General features: G+C 42.1%; 1 protein-coding gene across 4 annotated transcripts; it reads right to left on the reverse strand.

Annotated features, from left to right (window-relative positions):
- Positions 1-1,881: 1,881 nt before the first annotated feature.
- On the reverse strand, positions 1,882-18,001 carry SLC66A1L (solute carrier family 66 member 1 like). Of its 4 annotated transcripts, none has more exons than XM_028731390.2 (11): positions 17,652-18,001; positions 17,325-17,411; positions 15,513-15,626; positions 15,273-15,327; positions 13,001-13,340; positions 9,881-10,010; positions 8,597-8,687; positions 7,236-7,360; positions 6,436-6,531; positions 5,216-5,401; positions 1,882-2,231 (listed from the first exon to the last, which is right to left on the reverse strand). In XM_028731390.2, exons 5-11 carry the CDS (start codon positions 13,180-13,182, stop codon positions 2,133-2,135), a joined length of 909 nt encoding a protein of 302 aa, XP_028587223.2. In that variant the 5' UTR covers positions 13,183-13,340; positions 15,273-15,327; positions 15,513-15,626; positions 17,325-17,411; positions 17,652-18,001; the 3' UTR covers positions 1,882-2,132. The 4 variants fall into 4 exon arrangements, with proteins under 4 accessions (XP_028587223.2, XP_028587224.2, XP_028587227.2 ...); XM_028731391.2 differs by having other exon boundaries at positions 15,505-15,626; XM_028731394.2 differs by lacking the exon at positions 15,273-15,327.
- Between the last annotated feature and the right edge of the window lie 3,766 nt (positions 18,002-21,767).

Here is a 21,767-nt window from a genome sequence, read left to right on the forward strand (position 1 = left end):
AATACGCCTGTATCCTAAAACCTTCAGCTTCTTCTCTTTGTCCTCTTCTGCATCTCCTTCTGCTCTGGGGAATGTGTCTTGAAATGCGGCAACTAAATCTGGACACTTCACACAACGGAAGTGTGGAACTGAGACAATAGGAAGGTACCATAATTCAATATACCCTAAGCCTGAAAGGATTTCTACAATACACTGAACATGGTTCTTATTTGAATTGCCTGAGGTCAGTTCAAAATCCATGTGGTTCTGTGAATAAATGCCCTGGAAGATCTGGTTCAAAAAGTTAACCCACTGCCTTAATTGCGTAGCCCAGATCAACCGAAACCAGGGCTTTTTTCCCCAGCCGGAACTTGTGGAAACTCAGTACTAGCACCTCTCATTTGGGCACCAATGCCATTGTAACAGATTAAGGGACGTTTTCATGGTGAGTTCCAGCACCTCTTTTTCTAGAAAAATAGCAACAACCGAAACAACATCTGTCTCCAAGTTAGACTATACTGTACTCCCCCACCCCAGAAAATCAGAATTTACAGTTCTAGCTAGAAAATCCATATAAACTTTGGTGTCCCTGCCCCCCGTACGGTGGAACAATTAAGAAACATTGCACATAGTAAAATATGTATACAGTAAACACGTGGACCTGATCCACAGATGCTTGGAGAATGCAGCCCACTGGTGCTGTACCTGAAGTACAAGTGGAGAGGGATATATACAATAAATACTCTCTTTTGACTTAAAAACTGGACAGGGAAAGGAATATTCCAAGTTTTAAAATCCCAGAGAGATGAAACGATGTGCTCTGATGTCTTAGACTCACTTGGTTGCTACATGGGAATCATGGGATTCAAAGGCAATAACTTTCTTGGTTGGTTGCAGGAAGAGTTGTTTTCTCTTTTGGCCTGTTTTTTTGGGGGGGGGGTCGGGCTGTAGTTATTTTGCATATATGGAGAGGGGGATCTGAACATCACAATTTTTTAATTTTATGAACTTTTGTTTGTCTGTTTCTTCATGTTCATATTTTTAATCAGGGCTAGGCATCAGATTGTGCCTGTTCTACTGTACTGTGTCCTTTAAGGTGGCCCATCTCACAGTTTGAGAACCTTAGCATCCCAAATGGTAATGCTGGTGCACAACAAAAGAGGTTTAAATATGCTCTTAAGGCAAATCTTTAAAAATGCAGTATAAACACTGACAACTGGAAATCACTGGCCTGCGAGTGCTCCAACTGAAGAACAGCCTTAACCAAAGACATTGTGGACTTTGAAGAAGCACGAACTCAGGACGAAAGGGAGAAGCGAGCAAAGAAGGCATGTTTGACAAATCCTCACTGTGATCAACTCCCACCTGGAAACCTACGTTCCCACTGTGGAAGGATGTGCAGATCCAGAATTGGCCTCCACAGTCACTTACAGACACACTGTTAAGAACACATTCATGGAAGACAATCTTACTCAGTTATGAGTGATTGCCGAAGAAGGAGGAGGAGAAGAAGTAGTAGTACAGTGGTTACATATGCTTCAGGTTACATACACTTCAGGTTACAGACTCCGCTAACCCAGAAATAGTACCTTGGGTTAAGAACTTTGCTTCAGGATGAGAACAGAAATGGTGCTCCAGCAGCGCGGCAGCAGCAGGAGGCCCCATTAGCTAAAGTGGTGCTTCAGGTTAAGAAAAGTTTCAGGTTAAGAACGGACCTCCGGAACGAATTAAGTATGTAACCAGAGGTACCACTGTAATATGTTTTAGACTGAGAATGACTAAAGCCAGGATATCACTAGAATATCACTAGAATCACACTGTCACATAGAAAAGAAATGCAGATCTAGATTGCAGGAATGAACCAAGTAGTTAAAAAGTAAATAAACTATTTGCAACTATGGATTTAATATTGGGGGGAAATAACTTTATTTTTGGGATGGACAATCCCCTTAAGAGTTAGCTCTTCTTGAAGTCCAGTAACCGAAGCTCAAACAATATCCTGGAACTTTAGCTTTGGCTTTCCCCCTCCTTTGTGATATCGTATCTGTCCAAGCGTAAGCACCTGATGGTACGTTGAGTCTTTAATGAGCATCACCCCTTGCTTAAGAAAAGCCTTCCAGACTTCAGAATGAAACGCTGCAAAAATATGGAGGTTAGGAATCTTCATTTATGAGCAGAGGTTCAACTTCCAAGGCCACCAAGCTGGGTCTTCTCTCCTTCCGCTTGTGATACAAAATAAACTGTGCAGTTATCTGGGTGCTGAAGTCAGGGAAATTATTAGTCACTTGAGACAGAAGGACAATTTATACAGTGATCGCTTTCGAGTTACGAGCAGCAAAAGTGAATGTTTAAATTAAGCAGCCAGAAAGACATTAGAAGCGCCCTGAAAGGCCCATCAAGTCTAACATTCTGTTCCCACAGTAGTCAACCAGATGCAGAGTGGAAACCCTCAAGCAAGACATGAGCACAGAAGAACTCTCCAGCTTATAAACCCCAGCAATCAACTGGTATTCGGAGGCAAACTGCCTCCGTTACTGGACAAAATATGCCCTTGAGAATTGTAGCCACCAATATCCTTAATTTCCATGAATTTGACTAACCTCCCTTTAAAGTCATCCTACTAACAGATGACCACAATTGGATAACATTCATCGTTAAGATTCAATACAGACTTCACACAGGACACACAACAGAATAATCGGCGCAGATATTTGTGGCCAGGGAATTGTGTGCCATTTTGCTCATGGAGAACTTTGTGGCTAGTGATTTTCAAGTCCTTTTAAGTTCAGTGCCGTAAAACAACGTTAGAAAATGGGCAAGAAACACACCGCCATGGTCACGGAGGTCAGAAGCAGATTTTTGAGAGAAAAATCCTCCCAGTGTTATGTTTCCAGCTAAAGCCAAATAGACCCGGACATGGTTTTCACCGTGGGGGGAATAAAATGCTTTTTGTTCAAACTATGGCTAGAAGCCATACATTCCAGAAGGCTGCCAATAGGCAAAACGACCACAGCAGCAGGCAACACTGTTTTTGTGCTACAGTGGGAATTATGGACTGCTTCAAGCCTGTTAACTAGGATTCATTTCAATTAAAGAAAGAATTAAAAGAGAGGGGCCTATGTGACCTCAGTTCTTGCGCATTGTCACGATTTGTCTTGGTTCTCCCAGTGCTGTGCATATTCACAGAACGATGCACTAAGTGTATCACAGGGCACATGCAGCTTTTTCTACACCAATACTGGGTGGGTTCCACCCCCTTTGGCACTTCTATTATTCTCTTGACAGGGCACACTTAAACACAATATTGGCTGATCTGCCACAGCCGTGTTATCAAGTCTGCCTTAACTTATCAAAAATGAAAACCTAGCCTCCCAACCACCTTTGGTTAATTAACCTTTTGGTAATTATGCTAGCAGTTTATTGTTATCTAGTGGATAGGAGAAGGGACGTGGGTGATGCTGTGGTTTAAACCACAGAGCCTAGGGCTTGCTAATCGGAAGGTCAGAGGTTCAAATCCCCGGGACAGGGTGAGCTCCCATTGCTCGGTCCCAGCTCCTGCCCACCTAGCAGTTCGAAAGCACGTCAAAGTGCAAGTAGATAAATAGATACTGCTCCAGCGGAAAGGTAAACGGCATTTCCGTGCGCTGCTATGGTTTCGCCAGAAGCGGCTTATTCATGCTGACCACATGACCCAGAAAAACTGCGGACAAACGTCGGCTCCCTCGGCCTATAAAGCGAGATGAGCACCGCAACCCCAGAGTTGTTCACAACTGGACTTAACTGTCAGGGGTACTTTACCTTTAGTGGATAGGAGATGGCTGTAAAACAACATTTAAAGCTCAAGGTGCAGCTCACTCAGGTTAAGTGAAACCCGTTGGATTAAAGTCAATATAACCCACTGAAGTGAAGTAATGTCACTGAACTGTGTTATGGAGTGGATTGTTAGACATACGTATTATTACCCTAGCAAACGAATAAAGTGGGGTGGACTAAAATGTTCTTTTTCTGGGTTTAAAGACTTGATAGTCCAGTCTGGCGCTTTAATCTGAACATGTATTCTGATAGATAATGCCAGCTGTTTAAAAAATGTGCTTCTTTAACAAAATTAAGGCTTATCTGAAACAATTCCTTTCTATATTAGAGTGGGCATGAAGCCCATACATGGAATGTGAAGCCAACCACATTTCTACAATTTGGTGAAAAGATTCCTCCCCCCTCTTCTAATTCTGGAGCATTTAATGTCATTTAGCAGATGGCTTTATAAACTAACCATAAGCTTTTATCTGGGACAGGGTGCAATTTGCCAAACCAAAACCAGAAACAAACAGCACAGGCAAAGCCAATAAGGTGCAGCATTTATTTAATGAACGCTTCCTGATGCAAATTATGCTAGAGACCCATGATTTAAGGTTGCCATCAATTACTTATTAATCAACTTGTAACTACAAAACTTTACGGTAAGTGTGCTACATGCTATATAAAATTGTATGTATTTTACAGCCCAATCCTATGCAATGGGACTTGGCGTGTATACAGGGTAGCAGACGTAGGGCTCAATCGTATGCATGTTTACTCAGAAGTAAATCTCAACTGTGTTCAGCAGATCTTATCTCCCAGGGAAGTGTGTACATAAGATTGCAGACTTAAGCATTCTTCTTCCTTCTGACAGTTTTTCAAAGCCACACTTTCAAGTATAATGATACAGTATATGGACAGATGGATGTGATATACCTTTTTGAATCCCATATAACAACAAATATAGGCTGAACACATTCAAAGATGTGTTCTCAACCGAGCAAACTGAACAAATGTGTGTGCTATGATATAACAGCTAAATAAATAAAAATATTTTAAAAATGTCCAGTAGCACCTTAGAGACCAACTAAGTTTGTTCTGGGTATAAGCTTTTGTGTGCATGCACACTTCTTCAGATACACGAAAGCTTATACCCAGAACAAACTTAGTTGGTCTCTAAGGTGCTACTGGACAATTTTTTAATTTTATTTATTTATTTCAACTGCGTCAGACCAACACAGCTACCTACCTGAAGCTAAACTTGGTAAACCTGTGCCAACTGGGCAAGGATTTGATGACAGGGTACCCTACTGAATACTGTTTCCTTACTACAGCCCCAAAGGCCTTTTCACCTAAAAGCTATTACTTCATCATATGCCTGCAAAATGCTATTTACCAGGAGGCTGCAGTGATACTAGTCATTTTCATCTGAAAGGGATACAAAAATATCTAAAAACAAAACCCCAAAGCTCCCAATAAGCCAGGGGAGATGATGCCAGAAATAAAGATTTACGAGATGCTGTGTCGTAGGCATCTTTAAGACAATGCTTAGACCATAGGTACAGTTTCCCATCATGGCTAAAGCAAAAAGCAGATAAGAGGTGCCTTCTGTGGATCTTCTTTGGAACTAAAAAAGAAATGTAAAAGCAGTGTTATAGCAAAAGCACACATACTTTTTTCTTTTTCTTTTACATGCATGACCAGAAATAAATTAGGAATCCTGTGATAACCATCTTGGCCTCCACATAATAATAATAATAATAATAATAATAATAATAATAATAATAATAATAATAAAAAATTTATACCCCGCCCATCTGGCTGGGCTTCCCCAGCCACTCTGGGCGGCTTCCAAAAGAATATTAAAATACATCAAACATGTCTTTCTCATTGGCAACCTTTTAAGAGAAAGAAAGGAACATAGGAACAACTTTCTACTATTGGTTCATCTAGCTCAACACTGTCTACAGTGACTGGGATCAGCTCTCTGGGATTCCACAAAGGGATTCCCCCCAGCCCTACCAGGAGATGTCAGGAATTGAATCTAGGACCTTGGCATGCAAAACAGGCTTTCTACTACTAAATACTTTCCCAAATTTACAGGCCACTATAGATACAGGGTGGCGCTGTGGGTTAAACCACAGAGCCTAGGACTTGCCAATCAGAAGGTTGGCGGTTCAAATCCCCATGACGGGGTGAGCTCCCGTTGCTCGGTCCCTGCTCCTGCCAACATAGCAGTTTGAAAGCACGTCAAAGTGCAAGTAGATAAATAGGTACTGCTCCAGCGGGAAGGTAAAACGGCGTTTCCGTGCACTGCTCTGGTTCGCCAGAAGCAGCTTAGTCATGCTGGCCACATGACCCGGAAGTTGTACGCCAGCTCCCTCGGCCAATAAAGCGAGATGAGCACTGCAACCCCAGAGCCAGCCACGCCTGGACCTAATGGTCAGGGGTCCCTTTACCTTTATAGATACAGCATTGTAAACCTAATAGGCAACCTATTAAATCTTTGCCACCTTTAGTGGAATTATAGGAATTTATTCAAATTAGCCTCAAATGCCGAACGATCCAGTGCTCTCAATCTCTGCAGCTGACCCCCAACTTGATCAATAAATGTTGCATGTGGCGTGCACTGTCTTTAGAAATAAGTAATAAAATACTTACATTTTTATACAGCTGGGGAATTCTAGATCCCAAATAAAAGAGACACGATATGTAGCCACACACAAATCCTGACAACTCAATCATGCCATGAGACTTCTGAAGATAACAAAACACACACACACACACAGAGAGAGAGAAATAATAATTTCGAGACTGACAGAAGTTTAAACACAAAAGGCAGCATTGCCTCCTAACCTATGCACAGCAGTCAATGCAATTAATTAAGAAATCATTTAAATAAATGGTAAAAAGTAGTATTAAACTGAGTCTGCTGGTTAGCATTGGGGTTTTAACTACTTGGAAATTTTATACCACACTACCATCAGTGTAGGGAAATCAGTGTAGGGAACTTGGAAATAGTTATACCACACTACCATCAGTGCAGGGACGCGGGTGGTGCTGTGGGTTAAACCACAGAGCCTAGGACTTGCCAATCAGAAGGTCGGCGGTTCGAATCCCCGCGACGGGGTGAGCTCCTGTTGCTTGGTCCCTGCTCCTCCCAACTTAGCATTTCGAAAGCATATCAAGTGCAAGTAGATAAATAGGTACCGCTCCGGCGGGAAGGTAAATGGCATTTCCGTACACTGCTCTGGTTCGCCAGAAGTGGCTTAGTCATGCTGGCCACATGACCCGGAAGCTGTACGCCGGCTCCCTCGGCCAGTAAAGCGAGATGAGCGCCACAACCCCAGAGTCGGTCACGACTGGACCTAATGGTCAGGGATCCCTTTACCTTTACCTTACCATCAGTATCAAGAACAGCACAAGCAAAGTAATAACATAGAAACATTAAAAAGTTGTACCTCACTTGTTCCTGAAAGAGTATTCTGGACTTGGTTCCGCAGCAGTAACGGACCAGGTAAAATCAAACCGAGTATGATGCACATCAAGACCCAGATGACACAACAGTTTTTCAAGTTTATGCCACCTTGAAAAGCAAATGAAAATCAGGGCCAACTAAGTACTTCATTATTGCTTTTAAAGAAATCTAACATTTGTTTGTGAAATACAGAGACATAATATGTGATACCAATAGTTTCAGGCCAGCATCTGAACTGGTGGCAATAGCATGGTTTTTTAAAAAACCAAACAACCCCCCCCCCCCTTCCTTTCAAATGCCAGGCCCTCCCTCAAAACTGCCTCCCAAGCTTGGGGCCCTCTGGAGTGAATCCCATAAAGCACAAAGGCTTGTCTACGAAAAGCAGCTGAGCGTTATTAGCAAATTATACAAGTAACTTGTTCTGCTGCACAGGAATGTCTAAGGGTAACTATCATGCTAAAAGTAGTAAAACATGGAACACGGATGAATCCAGGACAGTGCAATTCTATGTCAGTCTGCTCTGAAGTTAGCCTTACTGAGTTCAATGGTATTTACTCAGCAGGGGGGTTTAGGATTGTAGCCTAAACCTGGGCACATTTTCTGGATTGATTTAGCAACCTGTTTACTATCCAATCATTATCCAGGATATCTATTTAAAATAAATGAGTCCCAAGCAGTGTTAGAAACTGACATATGAAAGCTAAATGGCACCTTAAACGTAGGTTATGGGAGCGACAACAGAATGTCCAGGCAGACTTTTTTATAACAAGACTACAAAGCTGAAAATGAATGAACTGCAGCTAAAATATTATGCTCATTTTTCACATGGTTTAGTCCTCATCTGAAGATTGCAAAAACCAAAGCCGTGCCCCTCTAATATTCTTAAGAAGATCTCTTCTCCAGTCTTCTCCACAGTGGCTGGAAGTGGGGAGGCAGAAAAATGTCCCCCTTTCCTTCCACTGTGCAGTTTTAATCTGAAATCTTAGGTGCAGGACTGCACCCAGAGCTAGGAAACTGCTCGCGCTAATGAAATTCCCTGTCACAAAATGTTCCTAGAACAATGGGAGTTTTGAATGCTGGTCCCAAGTTCTTCTTCCCTTGTTTAGTGCCAGGAGGATAATGTGTGTGATTATTATAATTCAGGAATGCAACCTTTGCTAGAAGTAGGTGCATCCTAACTGCAAGAACATTTAGTGTTTAAGGCATCTCAAGTCTAAGCCATCTAGTGCAAGCATGCTATTTAAAAACACACCCAGGGTTAAAGCAATTTCTAAGTGTCAAGAACTTGTTTTTAAAAGCAGCAGCAAATTACATCCAGCTGCACTCTCCAATCAACAGACTCACATTTTGTCGCCTTCTGGTTTTTTAGCTTATAATAGGCAAACTGGGATATCATAATAATGTCCATGTTAACGTAAAAGATGGCAGTGATTATCTGAAAAAGATGAAAAAGATGCACACTTTAGTACAAAACATCCATAGTAGGCAAAATAGCATCTTTACTTATCCATATCCCATTTTTATCTTTTATACAAATCAAGGTAACAGGCAATAAAAAAAGAATTCCATACTTCTGTTGTTTGTGGTCCTTTTCCACCTCTTTGAGGGGGAAATTTAAGGCAAAGGAAGGCTATGAAATGTGGGGCAAGGATTGACCATGTCCACATTGCTCCTTTCCTTCTGCATATTCAGAAGTCTATGGCAGACTGGGTGCCAACTTCCCAGCCTGTTGCAGCCAACCAGCCCCACTACACCATGTGGCCCAATCTCTTAAAGGAGAGAGTGTGAGGTGAAGGGAGAGCAAAAACCTCTTATGCTGAAGAAGAGCGGAGGTGAGAAAAGTGGCAGGAAGCGAGGAACAAGGATAGGAGGCCAGGAGGTTGGAGAGTACTCTGTGGGTTGTAGAGAGAAAGGGAGGGTTGCTACAGAGATGAACTTCAAAGAGATCTGTGTGTGAGAAGTGAGACAAAGACAGAGATAAGAATATAAGAGGAGGCCTGCTGAACCAGGCCAAAGGCCCAGCAAACCCAGCATTTAGTTCTCTCATTGGCAACCGGATGGGAGTGAAGAGAGAAATAGAAGAGGGTACACAATGAGGTGTAAAGAGAAGAGGAAGGAAAGGTTAACAAAGGGGTTCAGATATATCTGTGGTGGTGCAGGGAGAGAGGGAAGAGAGAGCGTGCTATGGAGTACAAAGAGAGAGCATTAATAGAGCACTGGATTAAAAGATACACCGAGTGAAAACATTTGGGGGGGGTCTTTTTCATGGTTAATGACTCCTGTTGAGTTGGTAAAATTTAAAAAAAACAGGCAAAATTGGCCTCAGGTCTCTACTAAGCCAGATACAGTCATACCTCAGGTTGAATGTGGTTCAGTTTGAGCGCTTTCGGGTTGCGCTCTGTGGCAACCCGGAAGTAATGGAGCGCGTTACTTCCAGGTTTCGTCGCTCACGCATGCGCAGACGCTCAAAATGACGTCACACGCATGCGGGGAAGCAGCAAAACATGACCTGCGCATGCACAGATGTGCTGTTGTGTCTTACATTCCATTCAGGATGTGAACGGGGCTCTGGAATGGATCCCGTTCGCATCCCGTGGTACCACTGTATTTAAAACTTGGACTACTTACCTGTATTGGAAGTTGATTTGTCAAGTAGCACCCAACAAAACTGGTGAGGTCTCCAGCAATCCAGCATAGCAGAAAGCCCAATGAAAGTGCTTGATCTACTTTTCCATTCCGATAGGCAACATACAGTTGACTGGGGGAGGGGAAAAAAAAAATCCAAAGGATGCGCTGCATTTTACACAAATAAAATCTAAAAATAAGTGCAAACTGCAGAAGATGTGAAGTGGGCAGCCCCCAAGGAAGCTCACACCAAACATGTTCAAAACAGTTATAAGTGTTTATCATATTATGTTCTAATACTGCTCTGATTATTTCTGTGCTGCTAATCATTGTGAGTTCACTAGCTCAAGAAGTGTGGGGTTGGAAATTTTAATTAATAATACATAAAATGAATAGCACAGTAATAGTTCTTACACTTTGCTAATCAGTCCTAATGAAAAATACACAAACGTATCATACATACTAACAGCACAGAAATAAAGACAAGAAGGAGCTATGAGCAACAGCTTTTATAATGCTTCAGTTGTCACGCTCAGTAATCCTGAAAAAGTGCACATTCACACTTAAAAATGGCTAGGGTCACACAAAGCTTTCATAACAGACTTGAGAGCTTTATTCAAGTCTTTGAATTGTTAAACTGTTCATGGAGCTCATTACCAAAAGTGACCCATAAAAAAAAATCCCATTCTACAAAAAGTGACATTTTTAATGACGACGCCCCTTTTGAGCAAAACCCAAGGGGCTCAAAGGCTTTGCAACACAGGTTTTATTCGGCACAAATTTCCAGACAGTTGGTTCAATAAGTTACAAGCTTCCCCAAGATAACAGACTTCAAAATGAATCCCACTTAACTTCAGCCATTTCCTCCCTGCTGGGAGAATTCCATGCTCTGTTCCTGCTATTGCCAACCTACATACTTGAAATGAATGCACAGAGACTAACCAGCAATTGAAAGAGAAGCAATAAGTGGTACAATGGGGGCAATCCAGGAAAAGAATCAATGGGAATTTTGCCATTGATCTCAAATGGGATATGGATTGCTTTGAACAATTTCAACGCTCTGTAGGTTAGAGAGAACATTGGCAGAAAGCAGAAGGGAGAATAGGGGAGCTGCAGTGCTAAATATCTACTCAGAAGTAAGCTCCAGTGATATCAATGGGCAAAACACATTCTTCTTCTCCTCTCTTTCTTGCTATGTGATAATGGCTGTATCCATTTTCACAATATTTCGCTGAGCGAAGTGTTTTACAAACCTCCCATTTTCCCTCCCAATAAACCTGTGGCGATGGTCTCTGGTCTTCCTGTTGTACAAGTGAGGAATTGAGAGAGCGAATTCATCACTGAATGAAATCTTTTTTGAACCTAGCCTTCCAAACCCAAGACTCTCTGCTTTATGCCCAAACTCCCATCAGTCCTGGTCAGCGTGGCGACTGTTCAGGGAGGACAGGAGTTGCAGTTTGGGAATCCAAAGGGTGTATAATTATAACCTGTTTTGCTTTTACTTTTTGTTATTTGTATGAGAATTGGGGAAATCGTGGAAGGGAATTTAGGCTGACTTTAGAAAAAGGTTTTAAGAATAAGCACTGATGTATAACTATTGATGTTTATAAGGCAAAATTGGTTTTTTAAAATGAACTAAATATAAAAAGGTTAAAAATTAGGGATAAGAACTTGTTGAACCAACAATTTGAACTGGAATACAAGAGGGGGAGGTGTGGGGAAGTCAGGGAAATATGTTATTGAAAATAAGGATTGTGAACTCTATGTGTTTTTAAACTTTTTTGTTTTTTGATTTTTTAATGTATTACAGTGGAAATTTTTAATAAACATCTTATATATATATTAAAAAAAGGAGTTGCAGTCCCAAACACCTGGAGGGCATTTCCTACCCCTGGGTTACATCATGATACCAGGGGGAAAGTTGGTTGCTCTTTTCCAAGAGAAGACTATCACAGTAGGTGACTTAAAGCTCTTTTGTGACCTCTTCGGGTTCAACCAGCTAGATTGTTATACTTTGTTACTGCAAGTGATGTATGTACCGGGGAAACAAACTGCAGCACAACATTGTATTTAAGTTCCTGCCTGGAACCACAGGTGATGCGGAATTGCATACGGGTGCAGGCTGGTGGAAAGGGGGAAGCAGCACTTCTTCCTCTGCACTCAATGGTTGCCAGAGAGGATGAAAGTTACACTCCAACAGCATCTTGAGGGCACCTGGTTCCAGAATACTATGTTACACACTCCTAGCTCTACTCTTTACCACATGTGGGTCAGTCTCCTTGCAGTCGGGGTGGGGGAAGCAACACAGGTGTGGCAGCTTGTCCTTTGAACCAAACAACAGAATGGACAGAATACTGCCTCGGCCCAGTATACCTGAAGGAGCGTCTCCACCTCCCATAGTTCAGCCCGGACACTGAGGTCCAGCTCCGAGGGCCTTCTGGCAAGTTCCCTCACTGTGAGATTACAGGGAACCAGGCAGAGGGCCTGCTCGCTAGTGGCACCCGCCCTCCCATCAGATGCCAAGGATATAAACAACTATCTGACTTTTAGAAGACATCTGAAGGCAGCCCTTTTTAGGGAAGTTTTTAATGTTTTATGTTTTATGGCTTTATTATTATTATTATTATTATTATTATTATTATTATTATTCTGTTGGGGTCCACCCAGAGTGGCTGGGGAAACCCAGCCAGATGGGTGGGGTATAAATAACAAATTGTTGTTGTTGTTACTATTATTATTAGATAATAATAATAATAATGATAATAATAATGTACTCTGCCCTCTCCATTTAAGTGTGTGAAATGCACACGTTTTAATGATGCAGAGATCAAAGGAGAAGGGGGTGACGTGTTTTTATTTGCTCCAAATAGCAAAGATTAGCGTAAGTCACCACAACAGTAGAGTGTAGCAAGCTAATTTGTCAACCATCAAATATTGCTTTAAACAGGAGAAACATGCTGCTCTGGCATATCCTATTTATTCGATGCAGATAGGGACAGAATTGCATCAAAGAATGAACCTAAAAAAAAAAGAGAGAGAGAGAGAGAGGCAGCTTCTGAGAAGAGCTTCAGGCAAGATTACTCATGTATGAATCTGAGAAGTACTTAAAGATTTTAAACTCACGGTAGTGCAGCAAACAGAAAGCAGACAATGGAGATCAGGCCTATGACAACACTCCAATACTCCCACGCATTCCCGACACACTCTTCCAGGAGATGCCAAATCCAGGGTGTTCCATTTAGACACAATCTCCTATCCGCGACTGGGGAGATATTAAAAGCATGTGGAGGCTGCTGAAGAGCCATCTATTCAAGTTGAGGGATATTATTTCAGAAGTTGGCTCAGTTCTGAACCCCATGCAAATCCATTTACCAGTTCTGAATATTCTCTCTTCCCCTTCAAAGCTCCCACATCCAGATGGATGATTGGGTACAACAATTTGTTTCCAACCTCACAGGAGGGCCTGCCAAATTCAAAGAAAATAAAATACATCCAGCATTCATACATCAATTTAAAAGACAAATCCAGCTAATTATTCTATTTGGACACATATGAAAGGCAAACTCCAAAGCAAGAAAGAAAATTTAAAATATAGATGTTAACCCACTCAGTATTTGAGTATTCTTATGCCAGTTGAAATGGGCCACTTTTCTATACTGGATCTCAGGGCGCAGTTTCTTAAGTGCCATTACTTTGCTATCATAAGACAGTCGGAGAACTGTAAAAACAGTAATATAGTTGTACCTGCCAAAGTGTCCACTACAGCAAAATTGTAATTTAACATTTCTCCACCTTTGAAAGAATGATACATTCATATATGGGATGTATTACTATAAATAAACAAACAACTGCATTAGAGCAACAGAAGGAAAAACAAGTGTTGAACTGTTTATAATGCTTTTCCTTAATATAATTTGCTACATTGCATATTGCGTAAATTCCATTTTATGTCATTACTTAACACTAATGACATGGGGGTGCGGTGGGAGAAGCTTCATATTTGCCTGGGTGCAGCAGTTTACTGATTGTATTTTTCATTTCCTTCCTTGCCCCCAAGACTTTTCATAAGCTAATAACAGAGGGATCAATCCATCTGGAAATTCTCCAGTACAAGCCCTGTTGAAGTAAACAGCAGCTACAATACTCTTGCATGGCTCATAGTCCAGTTGACTTGCTACTGTTACCCTAGTTTTAAACGTTAAATTGGGAGGCAATATTTGATGAAGTCAATATGACTTGGATGGGGTTTGTAAACTTGTTTTGGAATGTTTCAGTTTCTTCTCATTTACAGCCTTCTTGTATATGTCTTCATGCTGTCTAAATAACGCTTTGATTAATTGTTTTTATTATTAAAACAATTAATCCTAAAGCAAAGAAAAAAAGAAAAAGAAAAGAAAAATGGTAGAACATTTGTGATGTGAATATTTACTACAGAACAAAAGAAATTAAAACTAAGCACGATATTCTTATATTGTTTGTTAAATAATACGGAATAACTGGCAGTCACTGATCCCATGCTTGCAAGCACAGATATGGATACAAATCCCTCATCTGTGACCCAACCTTTTGCCAGACTAACTGTTAAGCACTGTATAGAGTGGTTCAAGGGCTTTAACGAGTAAAATTTATACAGTTATCTGCATCCTATGTGACTAATTTGTACTGCAAATTAAAGCTAGGATTTTCATCTAAATCTCTAGAGTTCAAAAATTTATTTAATAAAATATGAAAGTGCTTTGGAAGGTAACAGCAGTATGTCATGTTGCTGGTACTCTCTAAAATTCACAAAATATTATGGAGGAAAATATTATTACAAAACTTTGGATACCTTTGAGTCTTGTCTCTTAAGTGTAATAATTAGCACAAATAGAACTGTATGAAGGGGTGGGGAAACAAAGAGGGGCTGTTGGTACAAGGTTGATTTGCAGCACAGTGTGTTTAGCAGAAGAGAAGGATATAGCATGGGACTACATCATTCTCTTGAGATTTTACAGCGTTAGCTAAGAATTACACACACCAATAGGCTAAATCTCCATTCCATGTCCTCCATGAGTTGATTGCAAAGTCTTGTGCAACAAACCCCCTTTCCCCATAAACCAGACTTTTTGCAATATGGAAAGTGATGCGGGGGGATGTACTGGAAATTGTGGGACAATGCTTGCTTTGACACAAAGTCATCTGCAAACAAATCAGAATGAATGCTTAATAAACAGGGCATATGGAAAAACTGGAAGTTAGAAACCTTTACTGAGCTGCTACAAATTACCCATTTGATCTACCCTGATCTACCCAAGGTGCCGCAACCCCATTTTTTAATCTAAAGGTACATAAAGTATCATCCCATTTTATGTAAACAAAGATAGCTACTTATTTCCTTTCTACTTGACTTTATTACCTTCGTTCCTTTGAAAGTTTCCCCTCTGCCACGCATTAAAGGCATTGGCAACAACCTATTAAGAAAAAAAAAGCGCCACCAGACTGTATTATTTCCCTGGCTCTTTTCAAATTTGAAATGGAGACAAAGAAAAATCAAACTGGAAAAAAAATCCAAGATAACAACCATAAAACTAAAAGACTAATACACTGGAAAAAAAATCAATGCAATGCATTATTAAAGTAGAACTCACTTCATTACCTCGGGGCTTGCATGTCCCTGGGAGGCCTCTGTGGTAGCTCTAACAACACAACGTGGTACATGTTGGAGTATCAAACTAGCAGTTAATATTGTTGGGAATTAGCATCATGTGACCTGGAAGGGGGGAAAGAGCACATTCTGGTTTAGTCAGGTGAATACCTTGATTATGGTACTACTCAGTACTTACTGAAAGTATAGCTAAATGTCTACAGTCATCTTGGGTAACTTGCTTTTCATGTTTAACCTGACACATCAGGACGTTAACCAGCACCAGTTATTATAGGAAGCAAGCAGTTCAAAAGGAATTATACAGGTAAGCTGACAATCCTCAGGAGGCTGAAGGTCTGGCCTTTGGCCCCTTGCTGCACAACATCTCCTCTGGTGCATGTTATTCTGTTGTCTTTTTCTAGTTAACATTTATGCAACACCAGCCATTGTCAAGCAGTATGCTTAGTATCAGCTAAAAGATTTCATAGGAAACCTGTCAGTTGGTCAAGACACTTAGATGCTTCTTGCCAAATCCTGCACTTTACCTACATAGGGTCAGCTTCAAAGGCTTATCAAGCAGGCTCAAAATTCAAGACTTCTTGCTTTAGCTTCAATGCTGTATCACTTTACCTGCCAGGAAGCCACATTTAGCAGAAAGGTGCTTCTGAACAAGTTTAGGATTGTGCTGTTAAGAGCAATATGCAGCTACACCAAAAACAGGCCAGAACTACCAAAATGCAAGGGGAGATAAGCAATAGAGAGGCTCACTTCTGGTAAAGGGAGCATTCCTGCAGTGACATGGGTGGTAAGTAAACACATAAAGGTAAAGGTACCCCTGCCCATACGGGCCAGTCTTGACAGACTCTGGGGTTGTGCACCCATCTCACTTAAGAGGCCGGGGGCCAGCGCTGTCCGGAGACACTTCCGGGTCACGTGGCCAGCGTGACATCGCTGCACTGGCTAGCCAGAGCCGCACATGGAAACGCCGTTTACCTTCCCGCTAGAAAGCGGTCCCTATTTATCTACTTGCACCCGGGGTGCTTTCGAACTGCTAGGTTGGCAGGCGCTGGGATTGAGCAACGGGAGCGCACCCCGCCACGGGGATTCGAACTGCCGACCTTTCGATCGGCAAGCCCTAGGCGCCGAGGCTTTTACCCACAGCGCCACCCGCGTCCCTAAGTAAACACATAGATAGCTCTTAAAACTTTGGTGACACTGAGTGATAAGGATCATCCCACCACTTTTAAACTACTGTATTATTATTTTTTTACTGTGAATATAGTCCCCACCCCATGCCTGAAATGGAACATTGGCAACAGGATTGTTGCTATTATTATTATTATTATTATTATTATTATTATTATTATTATTATCATCATTTACTTATCAAAAGAACCTGGAAAGGGTACATCCAGTTTAATGGAGGGATGAGTGCATAGACTGGCATTTAGATGTCAATGGTGTTGTGTGGATGCTGCAATAAATAAATAAGAATGTATGAGTGTACCTATCCCACAATAAACACAAGGCACCCAGAGGTGCTGGGATTAAGAAATTCTTGCCTTTGCTGGGTTTACATTTTTCACCTATTCACTGGCCTACCAGACAAGAAGTTAAAGTCAACCTTTTCAGATGAACAGTGAATTGATTGGGGGGGGGGGGGATGCACCTGCTTTCCCTTCTCCAAAGCTCCACGCATTCATTTGATCTTCTGAAGGAGCACCCAGGAGGTCAGAAACAGGGGCAGCAGGTGTGAAGCCAACCCTCCCTTCTCCAAATATCTCCGACACCTGCGTGTGAACAGGAAGAGGGGTGGCTCTTTACCTTTCGATTTGGTCCCGGGAAGATGCTAAACCCTCAACCCCAGCTGATTTGCGGGCGTTCACACGTTACAGTCCACGAGGGCGGAGCCTGTGCGGAGAAAAGATGTCAGAAACAAAACATTTATAAATCAGTCAATCAATCAATCAATCAATCAATCAATCCAGGCAGATGGAAGTTTCTGACACTTTGCCCTAGACACAACGGAGATCTCACCACAATGCCGTTTATTTTACACCCAGGAAGAGAACCGGGCTCCAGCTTTTGTGGAGAAAAATATATTTTTAAAACTCCATTAAGCCGCTACCCCAGTATAGGAGAGGCACCCACCCCGCGAGCCGAGAGAGAGAGCGCGCCGGTCCCGAGAAAGGCTTCGTCGCAGCGGCCGAATCCGTTGCCGTTGAGCCGGGCTGAGACCGAGCGCGGCGAGGAGGGCCGGCAGCCCAGGCAGGCCTCTTCCTTCCTCTCCCTGCTGTCCAAGCCCGGAGCTGCGGGAGAGAAGCCGGAGATGGCGCCGGCTGGCCTGCAGCTCCCTCTGCTGACAGTTGGCCGCCTTCCCTGAGGGAAACCTCCGAGCAGGAGGAGGAGGAAAGGAAAGGCCGCGGGGGCTCCGAGAGAGTAGGCGGCCTAGGGCCCTGCTCCGGTCGGTCGTCGTGAGGGGCTTCCTTTGGAGTCCACAGGATTGCAAAGAACGGCTGTTGTTGTTGTTGATGATGATAATAATAATAAGTTTATTATTATTCTAAATTATTATTATGAATTAAATTATTATTGTTGTTGTTGTTGTTTTGTTTGTTTTATTATTATTATTATTATTATTATTTCTCAGGAAAAATCTGAGGTGTGGAAATCTGGATGCTTCCAGCAACCTTGTCCGGTTGCTTCAATTCGCACCTGGACCCATTAGGATTTCTATTATGGTTCCACAATGGAAAATACTTTCTGGTTCCACAACTGGTGTTAGCCGCCCTGAGCCCAGCTCTGGCCAGGGAGGGTGGGGTATAAATAAATTTTATTATTATTATTGTTATTATTATTATCATTATTAATGGAGCATGCTTTCTTCTTTTCACCCTCCCCTCCACGCCTGCCAAAATTTCCCTCCCCTGTGCAAGCACAAAAAACGGAAAGAGTTCTTCTAATTTTGCACCATCTGGTCACACTTGGAGGGCGCAATTGTTTTGAACGTGGGTTACACTGTAATACTGGCCTGAGCGCGCTAGCCTGCAAGCAGGGATCGCTTCCACAAAGTCATCTCCCCTGGGGAGAGGGAAGTTGTACAAGGCTAGGAAATGAAGTAAGGCTAGTGGTTCTCCCTTTACCCCCTAAATCATCTTTAAGGACCCCCCCCCCAATATTTTACATATTTACCATAGCTGTTTTGTATCTCTTCTGCGTTGATCCTAATATATTTCGAATGCAATGTTTCAACACACGCAATTGTATTTGTGATCCATGTTTCCCACTAGGCACTCATAGAAAAGAAATCAAACAAGCATCTGCCAGCACAAAATTGGCATTGCATGCCAGATTACTCTTATTGCAGAACGTGATACAGGAGTACCATGTTTTCAATAGTAAATATAAGGAGGATGGGGTGGGGGGGGGGAATCTAGAAAAACTTTGCATCCACGTTCATTGCAAGTATCCTGATTTTATTCCTGTTTATTTAGAGTTGCATGTCTGCAAATTCAGTCGGACTTACTTCACTCGGACTTACTGTACCATGTGTTTAGGACTGAAACCTTATAGATCCTGAGTTGTTGCTTACTTTCCCGCTGCTTATTTCACCAGCTATATAGCCGCACTGAAAAGAAGATTGCTTTGTAGCCCTGCAAACTTATATCTGAAAAGTTGATCTGAAAAAGCCACTTGGCAGGTTCAGCCATAAAGCCACATATCACTTACCGGGTAGCTTGAGAAAAAGATACTTTCTGTGGATTGGCCTCAGAGGAGTTCTCCTAACTATTTTTGATGACACTAGTTCTAGTAGTAACCTCAGTGAGTGAGGAAACCAATGTTATCTGAGGTTAGCACAGGCTTTTCTGTTTCACCATGCATTGAGTTTTATAGTTCCTCAAACACTTTATAACAGTCTGTATCACAATCCAAAATATTCATTAGCATCTTCTTTTAAGAATGGCTTTGATTGAACATCCAGTTGTCTATACATTTGTCTATACAGTTGTCTATCCAGTTGAGAGCCAGTGTGGTGTAGTGGTTAAGAGCGGTAGTCTCGTAATCTGGTGAACCGGGTTCGCGTCTCCGCTCCTCCACATGCCGCTGCTGGGTGACCTTAGGCTTGTCACACTTCTTTGAAGTCTCTCAGCCCCACTCACCTCACAGAGTGTTTGTTGTGGGGGAGGAAGGGAAAGGAGAATGTTAGCCGCTTTGAGACTCCTTCGGGTAGTGATAAAGCAGGATATCAAATCCAAACTCCTCTTCTTCTTCTTCTACATCTGAAAGCATTGCACATCTTTTAAAATTAACATCAACATGTTAAATACATGTGCAAAGCTGCCTTCAGTTCTTATTAAAGAAATTCAATGCAACAGTAGTACTATATATTGCTTATTATGAATGAAGCAAGGCACCATCTAATAAATAGCTTTGCACTTACATACTACTGCCCTCTGCTGGACATCTTCTTTGTCAATGCAGTACTGTATACTGTACCTAGTAGCCTTGATGCCATCAGTGTGATGAATAACATCATGTGATAAATTACATTTACCATACACCACTAATTGCCTCGCCTGCAGTTTTCTCACTAATCTGTCTTCACTATGAGTTATTATAAAAGCCAGAGCAATGTTGGAGTGGCTCCAAATTTTTATTTTTAAAAAGCTGCTGTGCCATAACAGCGACAAGTTTAAGATGCAATGGCTCCAAAATAGCCTTGTCAAAACTAAAAGACCCTCATGAAGAAGGGGATGCATGCAATAAGTACATACATCTTGCAGTTCCAAGACTCGCGATTTGGACCTTGCTTAATCTTGCACCTCTTACTGAAAACCTCTACCACTATCCCAAATCTGAAATGATGCCCAATTTTAAACTTTAAAATGTTGAAAGTTGTGAATGACTGACAGCAGATAGAGAATTTTGCCATTTTGATCTTCTGTTGACAATTGTTTCATTGAAGCATGTGGAATTGTACTCTGTAATAGGCTGCTGGTTCAGATAGACCTGGTTTGCTAAAGCTTTTACACAGCACAGTCAGAAATAAATCCCACTGAGTTCAATTATACTAATCCCCAGGTAAGTGTATAGACTTAACTAGCTGAGCAAGATGACACTGTCTCTTTAGTTCATTCAGAATGCCCAATGTCTGTTTCCCCAAAGCCTGGTTTCTGAAACCACGTATCATAGTATATGATCTGATGTGAGTCACCCTACAAGTACTATAGCATTCATGGCTGAACGCAGCTGTGATTGGGGGTAGGGAACATGCCTGTTTGGGAATGGTAAATGCACTGAAAGAATGTATTAAATGGTTTGCTAGGTGGGTGGATTTTCTGAAGAGTATGTTTCTGAATCAGGTCCTTAACCAGCTGCAAAGTTTCAGAAGACATTACTGAGAAGAAGTTTTCATGAACAGAAACTTACTTCGTGGGCCACTTAATATTCAGTTTCTAAAACCAGTGAGCTGGCCACAGTTGTATTACGAGTAAGAATCATATGTGGACTATATAACATGGATTGGGGGAAGGTGGTGACTGCCCCTAAATGGTATCTTGCAGCGCAAGTGTATGTATGCCTACTGAGAAGTAAGTTACATTGAATTTGGTGGCACTTACCCTTAGGTAAGTGGGTGGAGGATTAGAGCTTTAGGGGGGACATCACCTTGCCAACAAAGGTCCATATAGTTAAAGCTATGGTTTTCCCAGTAGTGATGTATGGAAGTGAAAGCTGGACCATAAAGAAGGCTGATCACAGAAGAATTGATGCTTTTGAATTATGGTGCTGGAGGAGACTCTTGAGAGTCCCATGGACCGCAAGAAGATCAAACCTATCCATTATTAAGGAAATCAGCCCTGAGTGCTCACAGGAAGGACAGATCCTGAAGCTGAGGCTCCAATACTTTGGCCGCCTCATGAGAAGAGAAGACTCCCTGGAAAAGACCCTGATGTTGGGAAAGATGGAGGGCACAAGGAGAAGGGGACGACAGAGGACAAGATGGTTGGACACTGTTTTTGAAGCTACCAGCATGAGTTTGACCAAGCTGCGGGAGGCAGTGGAAGACAGGAGTGCCTGGTGTGCTCTGGTCCATGGGGTCACAAAGAGTCGGACACGACTAAATGACTAAACAACAACAAGTTAGTCTGGACATGAGGAGGCAGCTCCCCTGGGCAAGAGGTATGGAGGGGGGAGAGGGGATCAGGAATGGGTAACACCTTCCTCAGGGGTAACTGAGGTAGTGAGGTAGTTACCCCACACTCCCTG

Source organism: Podarcis muralis, chromosome 6 (assembly GCF_964188315.1).
Source record: "Podarcis muralis chromosome 6, rPodMur119.hap1.1, whole genome shotgun sequence".
NCBI classification, from domain to species: domain Eukaryota; kingdom Metazoa; phylum Chordata; class Lepidosauria; order Squamata; family Lacertidae; genus Podarcis; species Podarcis muralis.

Bases quoted from the DNA above. Each gene is read 5' to 3' on its own strand.
- SLC66A1L (XM_028731394.2), bottom strand. From the start codon at position 13,182: ATGGCTCTTCAGCAGCCTCCACATGCTTTTAATATCTCCCCAGTCGCG. The intron at 5,402-6,435 runs GTAAGTATTTTA...TTTCTTTTTTAG, and splicing joins TTCCCCAGCTGTATAAAAAT to TTCCAAAGAAGATCCACAGA. The intron at 2,232-5,215 runs GTATCCCTTTCA...TTCAGCACCCAG, and splicing joins TTTTGTTTTTAGATATTTTT to ATAACTGCACAGTTTATTTT.